At 38.3% G+C, this 17,240-nt stretch overlaps 1 protein-coding gene across 1 annotated transcript in view; it reads left to right on the top strand.

Moving 5' to 3' along the window:
- Positions 1-17,240, top strand: part of Cytip (cytohesin 1 interacting protein) — a 30,559-nt gene that overhangs the window by 6,301 nt on the left and 7,018 nt on the right. The window contains exons 2-7 of the mRNA XM_031370306.1: positions 1,418-1,467; positions 1,833-1,887; positions 4,660-4,762; positions 4,962-5,055; positions 7,720-7,789; positions 14,984-15,050. Of these exons, the coding sequence (XP_031226166.1) occupies positions 1,418-1,467; positions 1,833-1,887; positions 4,660-4,762; positions 4,962-5,055; positions 7,720-7,789; positions 14,984-15,050 (439 nt within the window). The remainder of the gene's footprint in view (positions 1-1,417; positions 1,468-1,832; positions 1,888-4,659; positions 4,763-4,961; positions 5,056-7,719; positions 7,790-14,983; positions 15,051-17,240) is intronic.

Here is a 17,240-nt window from a genome sequence, read left to right as displayed (position 1 = left end):
TTAGGCACAAAACCAGATTATAACAAACCATTCAAATTGCTGTAGGTATCCCATAATTAGTCCTTATAAATCAAAAGCCAAAACTTATTACAAGCCCAGATGATAATTTTAGATCTGAGCCCTTCTGCTTGAGATTCCAGGTATAACTGACAAAAGAACACAGAGCAATTGTTACGTATAAAATCTGTGGGTGACTTATACTTTTCCCTTGTGTATAGTGACTGGTTGATGAATTCTTAACACTGAGGCATCCCAAAAAATTGTGCAATTGTTGGCATTTGGTGCCTGGCAATTTGAGTAATGCAGGCTTCTATGGAAATTTGTCCTGTATGCATTTATTTCTCCTATGTATTTTCTATGTGTGTTTTTATCCTCACATTATTTTTATGTATCTTTACCAACTGTTTTTATCTACTATTTTATTTATTTGCTTATGAATGACAATTGCAGGATGTTGGCATTTAAACACCATGGGTTATTGGCAGAAAAGATGGCTTCTTGTTAAGATTACTTGTGCTCTTTTAGAGGATCTAGGTTCAATTTCCTATGGAAGCTTACAGTAGGCAGCCCTTAATTCCAATTCCAAGGATCTGGAGACCCCCTTCTGACCTTGCAGACATCAGTCACCACACAGTATATACAAAACCTTTTAAAGTATAATTAGGAGCCAAAGTTATGTTCTGAGTCCTTGGAACGGTATTTAAGGAAGGACTAATTAATAACTAACATCTTTAAATATTTCTTTAACCAAACTACAACAATGTTAGACATTGACTGCAGTCCTTACAACTGGGGTCCTCCTTTTTGCTGACCCCCTCTCTTTATAAGGGGTCTTTTTGGTTGGTCCCAGAAGCTTATATTTATATGTCTTTTCCAAAAATGTGCAGAGGAGTGAATGTTATGTTATTTATAGCATTATGAAGTTTCTTCCCTTTCTTGGCAGGAAATCTTACTATATTTTTCCAAAACTATTGTGAAATAAATCATAATCGGAATTGAAGTTTGGAGTCCCTCCCTCGCCTTTCTGAATCTCTTGTTTTATTTTCTAACCTATTTGTGTGTGGGTAGGAACTGAGTGATTGTTAATGTAGGTGTTTCAGTGTGGTTGTAAATTGCTAATACTGAGAAGTAGGCATGAATGTAACTTAGGTATAAAGCCATCACTGGAAGTTTGAGGTCTGCTACATGGTATGAATCTCCCCCCCCCCCAGGATCTTACTATTTGACCTTTTCCTCATCTTCCCAACAGAATGTCTGTAGTCCCTGTTCTCTCAGACTCTCCTTTGCTGTTAAGAGAGAATGGACATTACTAATCTTATCTAAGAGAGTTTCCAGGATGATGAGAAAGAACAAAGTCCTTTGTATTGCAGAGAACTTGCAGACACGTCTTAGAGACCTTGCTTTTTATATTTTTCAGCTCGCGTTGGCCAGGTCAAGCTCTCTGGGTGACTCTTTCTGGTCTCAAAGGTAAAGAGAGTCATTGTTTTCCTCTCCTTCCCTTCCCTTCCCTCCCCTCCCCTTCCCTCCTCTTTCTTTCTTTCTTTCTTTCTTTCTTTCTTTCTTTCTTTCTTTCTTTCTTTCTTTATCTCTCTCTCTTTTTCTTCTTTTTAAGTCTCTGCCTAAGATAAGTGCTACACATACACACACACACACACACACACACACACACACACACACACTCACAGACACACTCACTCACATATTGCTAAGCCATACTGCAATTATAGAAATGAAAGCTAATTTTCATTGTAACAGTTTTTGTTAATGTTAAATATATGTTAAATACAGTATTTTGATATTTATGCAGTTTATTTATTTATTTTTACTTACAGGAAGGTTGTTACTGTGGAAAAGCAAGACAATGGAACATTTGGATTTGAAATTCAGGTGGGCAGTTTTTAAACATTTTAGGTTTCCGAAGGAAAAACAGGCACTAATTCCATCATGATATTTGTAAAGAACAATGAAGTCAGGGTAGGGTTAGAATGAGTGTGAGAACTAGATTTCATTTAGTGTGTGGTTGTCTTCTCCGTGTGTTGAGTATTGTGGGGAGAGAAAATGTTAAAGCTTGTATTTCTTTAGAAATGCAGCTTACTCCTTACGCATCACTACTGTCTTCCTTAAGGAGAACTCCAGACACAGGTGCTTGCTATTTCAGGACCTTAAATAAGAAAGCAAAAGACATTTACAGATGTTTATTTTCATATAATCATATTCTTTTGTGTGTAAGTCAGATTCTAAATACTTGAGTTGGTCATTGTGGTAAATGGCTTTAATCCCAGCACTTGGAAGGCAGAGACAGGGAGTTCTAGGCTAACCAAGTCTACATTATGAGACCCTGTTTTAAAAAAAGAAAAAGAAAAAGAAAAAGAAAAAAATGAAATACTTGCTAGATGGTATATCTGTGTATATAGAATCCATATATATTACAATTGAGACCAAATTTTTTGGGGGGTATAGTGAGAAATTTATAACACACACACACACACACACACACACACACACACACACACACACTCCATAACAATACTTCATTACTTAAAAACCACTGGTGAAAATTAGTACTGGTCTTCATAGGTTTCAATGTGCCTGTCCAAGAATACCTGTTGCCTGCCTTTTCATAATTATATTTGAAAAGATGGAGAATAGAGTCATGTGGACTGTAGTTTACTTGAGTGGAGCAACTTAAGTCTCATTTCCCTCACACCGTTTCTGCATTTCTTTCCCACATGCTTTGCATAATTGTATTCTTATGCTATATGTCAGAGTTTAGGTCTTCGCTTCAGTGAATGCTGCTTTCAGAAAACTTTACTATGATAGCAACCCCATGAAAGGAAACTCAGTTATATTTTAAGATCAGGAGCAGGAAGCTGCTACATTAAATATGTTTTGCGAGTGAAGAAACAACATGGAATGAACGCGGAAGTCGTAGGAGCAGAGGTTTCTGTTTTCTGACTCTGCTCCTTTAAAATTTGGTGAAATCATTGGGACATAATTTTCTACAAAAAATGCGCTAAACCAATCAGATTTTAGAAGTACGGGCCCCTCACTCGAGCCATTCAACTTTCTCTGAAGATATACTGTATGTCCATCACAGCCTACTCAAGGTTGCCTAGTGGTAGTAACTGGATGCCCATCACTGCTTCCTTCTGTTTCTCTCTCACCACAAGTGTGTGTGTGTGTGTGTGTGTGTGTGTGTGTGTGTAATCAAAGTGAAAATCATCTTTACTAGAGGACAGGCCACAGAAACATGAAACCTTAGGTACTCAATGAGACCTGATGGCTTCACCTCTGAGCTACAGCACACACATGTCATCTCAGAAGTCAATGCCTGCAGAGACACTTGTGACAATTTCTTTCTGAGTCAACAGAACACAAGGATGGGAGATGTGGGTAGGTGATATGGTCATATTATTTGACCAAGTATTCTTTTCTGTCCTTCATGGCTTCTGGTTTTCCCTTTTATCTTTAATCTCCAAATTCATAGCTGCTACAATGTGCATTTGCACATAAATCGAAGTGCTTATCCTGCTTACTTTGATACCTAGTGATGGAAGTTGGGTCCTCCTGTTGACGTGGATTGCTATTACAGTGACTTCTACAAGGTTTATCAGTTTTAGCTCCTGCTGTACATGAATTAGATTGGCTTCTATTTCTACAAGGGGCTGAGTTCTTGTCTGAGGCAGGAAATTTTCTGGAACACGTGTTATAGGCCACTTAAAGCTCCTTTTCCTGTCAAATAGAAGATTCTAAATGTGCTACATTTGAGTGCAAATCAGCATTTAACAGAACCAAGTGACTAGCTCTGGGAATGATCTATGTGTGACTGATCATCATGTCTCAGGTGTGGATTCCTCTAGAAGAAAGCAGCACTCTGGTGTGGCTTAGTTTTTAGTAATAAGACTAAATAGTTTTAAAGGACAACTCAAAACACTGATTTTTTTCAGAATTACAAAATTGCTGTACAGACCAAATGTTTCCCTAGTGTTTTTATACACTCTGAAGTAAAATCTCAAAACACTAACAATAGAACTCACTGAATTATTTGTGTCAAACTGAGGCATCTTGGGAAGCAGGTCTCTCTCTCTCTCTCTCTCTTTTTTTTTTATTTAGTTGGGTGATTGAGAAACTGGTGAGAATTCAGAGCAGGAGGGGTCTGTGTGCTCAGAAATGAAATTGACTGAGTCAGTTAGAACAAACCCAGGGAAGATTGTCATAATTTGCAGAATTCTGATTTAATATAATTACTGTTGGCCTGACTCCCTGTTGGATATTTTGTATCTCATACTCTCTCCCGCAATGCCTGCTTTAGCCTGAAACACTCACAAGGATCTTTTTCTTTCACTTGGCTATGGCTGTTTTGTCCCATTGGGAACTAAGACTCTTAATTTTTTTCTTAATAAATGCATCAGGTGGTCTCTTAGGCTTGAAAACAGAACATTTTGAGACACTCACATCCCACTTTCTCATGCCAGATGTTTTATGAATGGTGTTGGCTGCCAATGATCTGGTGGAATTGCAAAATTGGTACCTTCCATTCAGTGTACCCTGAGAAAAGCCTTTCCAAAGTTGCACTTACCTATTATGCCATGGTTTTAGGTTTCCACCAATATTTGTCGACCTTTTGGAAAAGTTACTATGTATCCACTTCGTTTATAGACCTACAGACTCCAGAACCAGAACACCTGTCCCTCAGAAGTGTGCACTATGATCTGCAAAGTGCAGGAAGACAGCCCCGCTCATTGTGCTGGCCTGCAAGTTGGTAATGTAGCTCTTCTCATATTAGAAGCCATTTAAATGCCAAGAAACTCTTTGATAGCAAAGGTTAGGAAGCATTTGCTGCTTTGAGTTTTCTTGAGTGACACTGGGGTTTGGGAGCTTGCTTGTTTTGCTTCATTTCCATGTTGCGGGGGATTGTTTACGTAACTAATAAAACACTCATTTCTCTGGACATCTCACAGGTGACATCTTTGCAAATGTCAATGGTGTGAGCACAGAAGGCTTTACTCACAAACAAGTGGTTGACCTGATCCGATCGTCAGGAAATCTGCTAACGTAAATATCCACTTAGTTGCTGTGGGGTTTCTAAGATGTTTTGGTGTCTGAGAATACCTGTCTGGTTTTGTAGACACTATTTGTGGTGCACAAGAAGGAATGCAGCATGTACAGCTTTGGGGTATGAACATTTTCATGGGTCCCTTTTGTTTCCCAAGGTTTCATGAGTCAACATCTGAAGTCGGGGATGGCACTAGACAAAAGTCCTTCTGGGAGGGACATCAATTACTAATGTATTCTTAATGTCAATTAAATAAAACTGGCACACATTGCTTTGGACCAAGAAAAATTGGTCCCATTCCTACAGTTCATGAAATCTTTCAGCTACAACATTTTTTTTCTCTCTCTCATGTGTCTCAAATCTTTCCTCTGTCATTGTTTCATAAGAAATAATAAAATGCCCCCACCTTGGAGCATATATAGTCAGATGTACTAATGTTCAATTTATCAGAAGGGCATTGGTCTTCCTAGACACTCAAAGGGATAATCTTTGAGACTGATCTTAACAATCTCAAGAAGATATATCTACAAACACACCCATTATTATCCACAAAGTCATAACTATATAAGAAAATAGACAGCATCGTATTTGCTTTTACGGTGACTCAAGGCCCCAATAGGACCTTAATATTCAGTTGTAGGGAAATTCATTATTACATAAAAATCATATTACTGAGCAAATATTAAGTTTTTAATCTCTGTGTGGATTCTCAGTAGGCAACAATAAACACTGTAGAACTCTAAAAATTATAGAAGATTTTTAAGAAAAGCCTGAAATTTCAAAAATTACAGTTATTGATAACCACTATAGGAAAGGTAGAATAGTGTAACAGGGGAGTCCACTGAGGAAGACAGTGGCCAATTGAGCTTAGATGTTGAAAGTGCTCCATCTACTCTGAGGAAGTACTGTTGGAGCTGAGACCAGAGGGGAAGAATGGCGGTTTGAACTCCTGGTGGGAACATGTAGGTGAATAAAAATATCTTTGAGACCTGGAAATGTATTTGGCATATCCTAAGGATGAACTGAAATTGGTGGCTGGTGGATTAGGAAGACTATATGAGTGGTGAAGTCACCGTTGGCCAAGCATCAGATCATGAGATGTATCGCTGTGCCAGGGCGTTTGGATTTTGTTCAGAGTTGGGTGGTTTCAACATTACCTAATTCGTTCTTCTTCACAGCCTCTTTGTCAGTCCAGGTTTATTCCTTTACATAGATGAAGTGCCTGGGGCTAAAGAGGGGTTAGTTGAGTTCAACCCAGTCATGAGTAGCACTGGGATCCATCCAGTCTACTGAGGATGTCAGGATTGGCTCTATCCAGTTACAGCTGTGCATTGTGAGCTACTAGTAGAATCTACTAGATTTTTCCCTGGTACTTCAAAGGAAGTGTTGAGTGCGTGTGTCGAGGCAGATTTTAAGTGACTGATGTTGGTGGAGCAGAGGCTAGCACTTTGAGTTTTAAGGGGATAAAAGTTAGGAAAGGTTTGTCTCAAAGGAGCCATGTTTCCAAGAGAATACACTATTGGTTAGAGTCAGAAAAATATGTCCCATGTAGGTGAAGCAAGAAGACCATAGGTAAATAAGGGTAGAGGTGCTTCTTAGAAACCCACAGAGGGATAAAATATGAAACAAGGTGAACAAATACTGAAGGGGGACCATCTCAACACTTGAGCACGTCATTGCCTAGACAGCTTAGAACAACACCAAGAGTCTTATGCAGCTTCTTAGTGAGTCTACTGTCCAAAAACCAGACATCATCTCAATCAGAAATCACAGAGCATTTGCTGTACTATCATCTTATTATGTTGGTTCTGAGACTGAAAGAAAAGAGAAAATGTGATTTCACATTTAGAACTCCTACCATATCTTTAAATTTTTCTCATGCTTTCATAAATATAACTATAATTTAGTTGTCAAAAAGACTTAGAAAAAATACTTTGAAATGTTTAAGAGTGTGATTTCCAAGGTGAAATTAACTATCATCAACCTGTGGAGGATTTGTAGTCAAAACAATGCTCAAAACAAACCAACTTCAGAGAGAATAAACCTTCTATTTTTAGAAAATCTTTGATGTAGAAAAAGAAGAACGTTGTTAAACCAGTTATTCTAGATGGCCATTTGTAAACTAAATGTTTTGAGATGAAATGGCCATACACTGTTGCAGAAAATCTTCCCTGTTTCAAGAAATAACACATTGAGTCCACTGTTGCAGACATCCTGTGCACTGTTTTTTATTGACATACCACCTGGCTCATAGTAGATGCCCAGTGAATGTTTACCAAATAACTAAGATTGTTGAGCCTATCTAGGCAAGAACAGATTCTGGTGGACAGCAACATAGCGTCTTAGTGCCACAGTGCTATTAGCAAATAGTGCCTTCTAGAAAATGAGCTATGGTTTATAACTAGACAGGATCTTTCCCTCTACCTTTTGCCAGGTATTTTTTCCCCCTCATCCCCTTTTCTTTCCTCCACTGTTGTTCAGAAATTTGGCTTAGGTCCAGATACTCAAGTATCCACACTCTATAGTCAAGAGCCTCAGAAAGGGTGACATTTATGCTGCATTTCTGGTATAGTCTGCTCTCCACTTGCAGCTCTTCTTAAGGATGGTACCTCTTTGAAGAATAGTTCTGTTGTTTACTCCACCTCTCCCTTCTCTTCAAACAGGATAGAGACTCTCAATGGAACAATGATTCACAGAAGAGCAGAACTTGAAGCAAAGCTGCAGACTTTAAAGGTACCTTGACTTAACACAGCACATCATTTTTCATCCACGAATGTTTGAGGAGTAGAATAATGATCTATCTTGGAAACCGAGATAGCCCTTGAAGGGGAAATGTCAGGATTCATCTAAGCTACTGACAGGTCAAGGACCACACAATTACCTTCGCAGGAATATCTAAGACTATGAATATGTGTAAATCACCCTCTTCCTTCCCTATTCAGAGTCTATGAGGCTCAGAAAGCCAGCGGGAAGGCATATTACCTGAAGAACTAGTCATTGATGCACCTGTGATCACTCTTGATTTACATTTTGTTGAAGGAGCAAAACAGAGGAAGAGTTAGCATTGAGTGTTGCAGAGTGCCGGCAGGCCCACACTTCTGCCTTCCCAGTCTCCTTGTTTGCTTCTTTTCCTTCTGTGCAGTTCTGAAACCGGACTACCTACCACTAACGCTGTGGCTGTCCTTGAATCCGCCTTCATGGGCAAACACACTACTACCTTGAAAGGAAAGAAGAAGGTCACAAGGGACAGTGCCTAACACTCAGTACAAATCCTCTGGCATGGCGCTTTTGAAGGTTTTCATAATTTCAGTTCCCTAGGTTGGTGAGCCTTCCGGGCTATGAACTCCAGACACTCCTGGAGTGAGGTTAAAGGTTGCTCTGATTCCTCCCAGATCCCAGGACATTGGAGCGGCCAGCTGCTCGGGGATAGCTTGGCTTCAGGCAAGCTACTTACTTGTATTTTGTAACCATCTGAATTCATTACTTTTTCTTATGAAGTACACTTAAAAATTATTGATTTCAAGAGAACAGTTCACCGTATTTACATTTTATCAAGAACTTTTCCCTCCTACCGTATTTACTCACTAGCAAGCCTCACTAAGATTACTGTTGATACTTTTGACATAGTGCCCATTCCCCATGATTTTTAAGTTCTATTTAAAATAAGATCATTAAGAACCCCCTCTACCCAGACTTTGGTAGGAATTAAAGTTTGTTCATAAAATAAGTGAGAACAGTTGAAATCTTTGTGGCTCTCATTTGTCTCACTTTGAATATGCTTTTCATTTTTATTTAGCACTTTATATACTCTAGAATAATTTCCTTCATGCATTTTTAAATACATTCTCTAGCTAAAAAAAGAATAGTCCTTTTTAAGTTTTGCCTTTTAGCTCAATTATTCAACTAATTTACTTTTCTTCTCTTATAGCATTGGCTAGGATCTTCAGTCTATTGTAAACTGTTGTTATTATTCTTGACTTAAAGGACTGCTTCTGAAATTTATATAAAATTTCAATATCTATAGTCTCCTCTAGAATATAAGTAGGTCCTTAACATACTTTGAATGTCTACCTAAGAACTCATATTCCTGACTGATAGTTACTTTAGAACATGTCATCAATTAAAACATGCATAACGAGAAATGTTATTATAACAGCAAGAAACAAAAACATATACATACACATCAGTGTTCCACTGGTATGAGTACATTGCTCCTTCATTCTACTTTCCTCTAGGAGTCTTTGTCATTCCCACATAATATTTCACTAAATGATGATAACTTGATCTTTCCAGAACAGTCCTTATATTTCTTTGCTCCTTTTGAAGAACTGTTTTCTAGGTAATTGAAATTATTTTGGTTCATGGGATCCAAATTCTGTTTCCCTGCTTTTGTAGAGACCTTTCATATATTTGTTTATAAAAGAGCGTCTAAATATCAGTCAGTTGTCAGTCATCTACATTAAATTTTTTTCTAAAAATTTAGGTTTTTTTTTCCTTTTTCATATTGAAGTCTTTAATTAATCCTGAGATACTCTTGCCATATACTATAAAGTATAGGCTAATCTGAGTTTCGCCCACATGCTTAGGCAGTTCTCCCAATGTATTTCTTTTGTGCTTTGCTTTTCTCCTCCCCTGACTTGCTATGAAAGTTCTATTCTAACAAAGTCTCCATGTAAGTCCACATTTTAGTCCCAGACTCTCTAATGTGGCCATTTTGATTTTTAGCTCCAACTCAGTTTTCAATACCTAACTGAACAATGTTCTTAGTCTATTGGTTATCCGTCAAATTGTCAAGTTCCATGAGCAAATGCTAGAGGTTTGATTGAGATTTCATTTTATATAGATAACTCAGTGCCACGGGTATTAAATATTACATGGCATTTCATTTTGTTGTTGCTAGGTTTTCTTAACCATTTTGCTGTTTTTCTTTCCATCTTTCATAAAATCTGATAATTTACACATATAGGCCGTATAGTTTTTTTTTTCTTGTATTATCCTTTGTACTTTAGGATTTTATTATAATCTTTCTATAAAAATAAGTTTTATGGTTAGAGAATAGATATACATAGATTACTTGTATGCTGTTGATAACAGTCAAGCACTTTGTTAAACCACATAATCTCTACTAAGTTGTCTGTATATCATTTGGTGTGCTCTAAAAGGATAATAACTGTACAAAACAGCTCATGTTCCCTTCTCTGCTGGACTGTCTTGGTGAGGATTGTTGCTCAAGGTGAGGGGAATAAGCTTGACATCCTTTGTCCTTTAAGGGTGAGTCTTCAGGCTCTTTCACTTTCTGAGGAACTGCCAGATTGAGTTCCAGAGTGGTTGTACCACTTTGCAATCCCACCAGCAGTGGATGATGGGTGTTTCTCTTTCTTCACATTCTCTCCACCAAGTGCTGTCACCTGAGCTTTTGATCTTAGCTTCCGATTGGTGAGAGGTGGAATCGCAGGGTCATTTGTATTTGCATTTCTCTGATGACTTAGTACTTTGAACATTTCTTTAATGGTCATAAGAGAGTCTTCTGTTCTAAATTCTCTGTTTAGCTCTGTACCCCATTTTTAACTGAGTTATCTGGTTTTTTTTTTTGAGTTTAACTTCTTGAGTTCTTTATATATTTTGAATATTAGCCCTCTGTCAGATGTGGGGTTAGTGAAGATTTTTTCCTCAATCTGTAGGTTGCCCATTTATCCTGTTGACAGTGTCTTTTGCCTAATAGAAGTTTTTCAGTTTCATGAGGTTCCATTTATCAATTGTTGATCCTAGAGCCTGGGCCATTGGTGTTCTGTTCAAAAACTATGAGTTCAAGGCTCTTTGCTATTTTCTCTTCTACTAGATTCAGTATATGGGTTTTATGCTGAGGTCCTCGACCCACTTGGACTTGAGCTTTGTGCAAGGTGATACATATGGGTCTATTTTCATTCGTCTGCATACAGACAGCCAGTTAGACCAGTACCATTTATTGAAGATGGTTTCTTTTTCCAGTGTATGTTTTTGGCTTCTTTGTCAAAGATCAAGTGTCCATAGGTGTGTGAAAGTAGCCTTCAGTGACCTACATCTCTCTTTCTAAGGCTTCCTTTTAGGTTTAGTGTGATTACTAAGTATATGACATGAGCTGGGTTGTTCCTCTTTTTAAAACTCTGGTAGAATTTTTGTAATGGCATCTGAATCATCAGGGCTTGGGGTTCTTTCTGGAGGGAATATTTTCAAACCATGGCTTTAGTTTCCTTATTATTAGTAAAGCTAGTCAGATGTCTTTCTAGAATACTTTTAGTAAGTTCTGTGTTCGTCAATAAAGTATTCTAATTTTCAAATATATAGTGGGACTTGCCTGATTGCCTGATAAGACTTTTATTCTTAACCTTTAGTCCCCACTGTAGCTCTCATTTTTATCCTCATTTTAACTTATTCATGCTTTCTTTTGCCTTCTTGGTAATTTTCTCTAAGGGACTTTCTAACTGTATTATCCTCCCTCCATGGTGTGTGTGTGTGTGTGTGTGTGTGTATGTTTATGCGTGTGTGTGTGTATATGCGTGTGTGTGTTTATGTATGTGTCTGTGTGTCTTTCCCTCTGTTTCCTGACTACTTTTCACTACAACTTAATTGGTTCCAGACTCATACCTCAATCCATACTGTTTAAAATTGGCTCTGATCTTTATATTTATGGACATGTGACTCCAGCTCTGTGCACTGTCATTATTACTTCCCACATTATCTTGGGGACTTCCATTAGAAATCTGTTAGGAACTTTTGATTTGCCTTCCTTAGTAATGACTTTAGTGGCATCCTTGTTATCTGCACTCCATATAGAATGTGTTCTTTCTAATGAGCTTGTAAATGTCATTTATATTTTATCAACAAGAGGCTCCTTTTTTGTATGTCTGTTCTTATTTCTCTCAACACTTTGTGCTAATGAATATTGATTTTATCTTTCCATCAGAACTTACAGCATTTTTATTTTGGTGCCTGTTTTGAATTCTTCCTCTTTCTATGTTGCTGGGAAAGGTCTATGCCTTGATTAGCAGCTCACTGTCTTTCCTGTCTTTCCTTGAGCACCTGAGGATGCTGTGGGCTTGAAAGTTTTCTTCATCTCCATGGGATGTCTGTGCAGTTCCCTCCACACAGGGCATCAAAGCTTCCCTTCCAGGTCTAGGTTCAGCAGCTTGGCTGCCTTTCTCAGTGAGTAAATGCCCAGTGTGGCTCAGGTCATGAAGCGTTGCTGTGTTTCTGTCTGCCAAGGTGCCTCCAGCTGCAAGCAGCTTGTATCAGTCTACTTTTCTCAATACCTAATATTCAGTCAGGGTTTATTTCTCAAGAAGGACATTGAGCTGAGTTCTTAATGTTAAATAGACACTTTGAAGCCACATATTACCTCAGGATCTAAATTTCTAGCTAATGTGTGATGCTTCCACTTGACAGCTCTTGGAGTTCCATTCTGTTTACCGCCTCACATTCATACCTGACAACCAGCCTTGAAATTATGAGATATGTACTTAATCAGACAAAAATCAGGCAAAAATGACTGGGTCTGACCTATAACTAAAGGCAGGCTGGTTTCTCTTTGGCATGATCACATTTATTTTGTATCCTATGCATGTGAGCATTCTATTCACAAAGATGCAAAGATGGTGCAGAGCCCTAATCTCTTTGTTGGCAGAATTTTGCCCCTTCTGACTCACATTTTAAGAGATTTCCTTTCTCTTAGTCTATGCTTCAGATGTTTAGTACAGATAGTGAACTAGTTGAAAGAGCTACTTTTAAATATATCTCTGTTACTCGCTTGGCCTATTATATACCTTGAGGAATATTTCATTTCAATGAAATTTTATCTTCTAACCTATAACAAAATTATGAAATTAAGTGACATATCTGTAAGAGTGAAACAAAAAAATTAGGTGCTGAGAGAATTGCTCTTGGTCTCATGTAGAATGAAAATACTGGGGCCATACTTGGAACCAACTCACTGTGTTAGAGTTTAGAGTTGTTTAAAGAAGCCATTTTTTGCATATTCATTCAACAATATTCCATCATTCATTCACGTGCCATGTGAGGGTCTAATGTCCATGTGGTATCAGGAGGCCCGATCCACATACACTTTAAAACTCATCTGATATACAACATTTCGATGTGGTTAAATGTTTAACAACTCTGAGGAAATTAGAAAAAAGTCTCAGACTTAAAACAGCCATTTGTTACCTCTGCTCTTTACAGTGAAGTTTTCTTAGTGTAAGTCATAGCATATTTAGATGACTAGGTTAGACCAGAAAATCAGGGATCATAAAACCTTCAGTCACAAATATGAACTATTTGAAAAGCTCTGTCCATGAACTTTTGAAAACCAAATTCAGAAAGATGATATGTTTTGTCTTTGTGTCTTTAGTTTTGATCCAAAACCTGCCTTTTTCCTTTACCCTGCTCTCCTGTGGGAGATAACTATCTTTAGCAAAGAAGAAATGTTTAAGTCCATATATGAGCTTTGGCTAGCCCTGTGCTTCACAGGCCTCTGGTCTTGGTTTTCACACAACTATAAACTTATTAGGGGAGTCAGTGATGCAGCCGCCCTTCCTGTGCTTACCAGAGAGTGATATTCCAGTTCAGGAAAACAAAAACAAAACAAAATAACAACAACCAAAAAAAAAACCAGAAAAACAAAACACTGACAACAGGAAATGAGTTGAGCTAAGCTTTTCACTGCTTTTGGATTGAATTGGATTGAATATTGACAGTCACAGAAAGGCTTCAGATGCTGCTGGGAGCCTCAGTGCTCTGTAGAACAAGAAATGAACCATACTCCTCATACCCATTCAGTAATGTTCTGGAGACTTAATCTTCTCCCCCTTCTTCCATTTCCTTCCATTGAACACACATCAAAAAGAATCTTTCTATTTTAAGCATCATTCACTCCCTCCAGGTGGTGGTGTACAGAGGATTGTTCTTTTCCAACTAGGCCATCTTTCTTATGGATAAATGTCCTTGGCAAACCTGAGCTGTGGCCACATGGTGGCCTTGCTATCAGGACCTAAAATAGCAAAGGCAAGGTGAAGCAGGGGGCAGGAAGCCGGAAGGAGAGTGAACATGTAACACCTGCCTTTCCAGATGGCTTCTTCTCACTTGGCTTTGACTTCCTTTGACTTGGCTAGCCTGTGGACTGGACCAGGCCAGGCCTTCTGTGCTGAGTGACTGTTCTTATAGTCAGTTCTTTCTCATGCTGGTCATAGTCTTCTCATTTGCTACAGTAGTCAAGGGAAGAAGAGTATTTTGAAGTCAAGGGGTGAGCTGGAGATACAGTTCAGTTGGTAGAGTGCTTGCTTCACATGCATCATGTCTTGGGATTGCTCTCCAGAACCTCAGAAATGACATGGTGGAGCATGTACTTAGGAATTGGAAATGGGGGACTCCAAAGTTCAATATCATCTTCAACTGCAGAGTGAGATCAAGAGTCCAGGTTAGCCTGAGCTTCATGAGGTGACATTTCAAAACAAGCAAACAAAGTTAGAGCTCTTAAGTGTGTTCTAGATAGATGTCAACTAAAATTTTGTTTCAGAGCCCAGTTTTATTGATTGGTGATGATATTTACTAAGCATTTACTAACCTCCAGTTGCTGGTCCAAAATTTTCCATCTGTTCACTTATCTAGCCCTAAAACTCTAGGGTTTCTATCCAACGTTATCTGTATCGCTCATGTAGAAAGTGCATGTGGCTAGTAAGCACTTTCAAACAGAAAACATCATGAACTTCATCAGTTTTCTTCTTTGTCAAGAGAAGATTTCTGGGTCCATGAGAAATCAGTATTCCTAATATCTTCTCTAATACAGCCTAAGTCTCTAGAGAATGGGAGTAGGTCTGAGGGGGCTGTCGGTCTCCCCTGCCTTGGCCACTTGCATTTCCTAAGATTCAGAACATTTCCCCCCTATCTCTCTTACAGCAAACCTTGAAGAAAAAATGGGTGGAGCTCAGGTCTCTGCACTTACAGGAACAGCGCCTGCTGCATGGTAAGCTCAATTTCCTGCCAGGAAACCACATTTTTGTCACACCCTCTCAGCATTTCTGCCTCCAAATATTTTCAGAGCATCACCATTAGAGTAAATGTTTGCTTAGTACCAATGAAGGCTACTGGTCTGTGTTTTGTTGGGATGAACACTGGAGTGACCATGCTTGGAGGAGGCTGAGTCATGCTACACTCTCTTCTCCATACATATTACATGTGCCTATGAAAACATGCATGAACATGGGTATTACACATTTGGAAGAGGTGACCAAAGGTTGCAGAAGAGCCAGAGGAAACATTGCCTGCCATTTGTACCATTTCAGCTAATGAATTAGACTCCTGTAAATGATTCTGGCTGGAGCTATTTAAGCTGAAATGGCTGTGTACTTTATAGGTAGAGCACCAACAGTTTTTCCAAATTCCATTAGTTGTATATGCAGAGAATCTCAGGACCAAGACAGACATGCAAGATTATTATGTTAAGATGCATTTGCTATCTATGTGTTCTGAAGCAAGGAGCTGAATCTAGTCAGCTGGTTTGTTCTTTTGCTATATCACTTGAGGTGTGAATTTCTTTTTTAGGCCAATTAAGATGGGAGTGTCCTGCTGTATGGCCCTGCCTGTTCTGATGCGCACTAAGTAGTCCAAGGGAAACTCCTTACGCCTTAGCCTCCCAAACACTGAAATGTCAGGCATGCACCACCATAGCTGGCCGGAGGGAGCACTATGCACAAATAATTTACTGGAGTCACTAGCTGTGTGGGCTGGAATTTGGGTCATCTCTTCTTTGGGCAACACTCAGCTAACCTCTATTTAGCAACTGGAATATTTGTTCAAATGGTAGCTGCATTTTTAAGTTGAAAAGGATTCAACTTAAAAATCTTTTAAAATTGAGTCATAAAATCATAAAACTGTACAAATTCATTAATATTATATATGCACACATGTGTATATACACACATATGTGTATGTATATATATAATGATATATATATACATATATATATATAAAATGTTTAAGTCAAGATAAACTAGCTCCTTGGATATTTATTTATTTATTTACATTGGTGGTAAAGGCTTTTACAATAGCTTCCTTCTAGTTTTGGAAGTTATAGTAGATTCTTGTGAGCTATAGTCACCCTGCCATGTAACATACCACACTCGCATCTAATTGTAACCAGTGCCCATGGATCAAGGTTTCAGGAAACCTCTCTCCTTGCTGCCCAACCTCTGGTAACTGCCATTTTATCCTCAATAACCATCAGAACATTGTAAGATGGCACCCATAACGAGATGATTTCATATTTGTGTTCTTGTACTTTTTTCATTTAACAAAACCATGTTCATACATGGTATCACAAGTATAATTTTTTCTTTTTATTGTAGGTGAATGGTATTGTACTGTGTATCTACAGTATTTTCTTCCCCCATTTATCAGTTGACAGACATCTTTGTAGATCCCATGTTTTGGCTATTGTAAATAAGTTGAGCACGTGAGCACAAGTTTGGTTGAAACACTGATTCTGTTTCTTATGGATATGCATACACTAGTGACAGTATTAGATTATATGGTGGGGTGCTGCTTGGTTTTTTGTGGAGCCTCCATACTGTTTTCTGTGGCAGATGAATTGTGTGAGGTTGTTTTTTCTCTATGGCTTCACCACTGAGTTTTATCTTGTGTCTATTTGGTGTAAGCATCTTACAGGGGTGAGATGACTCTCATCATGTTTTTATTTGTGCTTATCAGTTGATTAATGATGCCAGACATTTTTCGTATACCTGTTGTCCAATTTCATGTCTTCTGACCAATAGCTATTCAACTTTGCATCTCATAGTCTTTAATTTTTCTGTTTCTGTCTTCTGAAGTTCCTTTATATTCTTAATTATCATTTAGGCATTGATTAACAGTTTAGAGCCTTGATTTTTTACTTTATACTAGACAAGTTTGAAACTTCGACAAGTTACTTCTCTTTTTAAAATTATTTACTTATTTATTCTGTCTATAAACAAAGAGAGGGGGAGAGGGAGAGGGGAGGAGAGGGAGAAGAATGGAGAGAGAGATACATACACACTTAGTGCAAAAGTGCATCTGTGTGAAGGTCAGGGTCATGTCAGTGCTGTCCTTCTACCATATGGCTAGCAGGGGTTGACCTCAGGTTGTTAGGTGGGTCCTTACTTTCTGAGTCATCTCACTG

Source organism: Mastomys coucha, unplaced genomic scaffold, assembly GCF_008632895.1.
Source record: "Mastomys coucha isolate ucsf_1 unplaced genomic scaffold, UCSF_Mcou_1 pScaffold15, whole genome shotgun sequence".
In the NCBI taxonomy this organism is placed as follows: Eukaryota; Metazoa; Chordata; class Mammalia; order Rodentia; family Muridae; genus Mastomys; species Mastomys coucha.
Note: the sequence above shows the minus strand (reverse complement) of the source record. Positions and strands in the feature narration are given on the sequence as shown.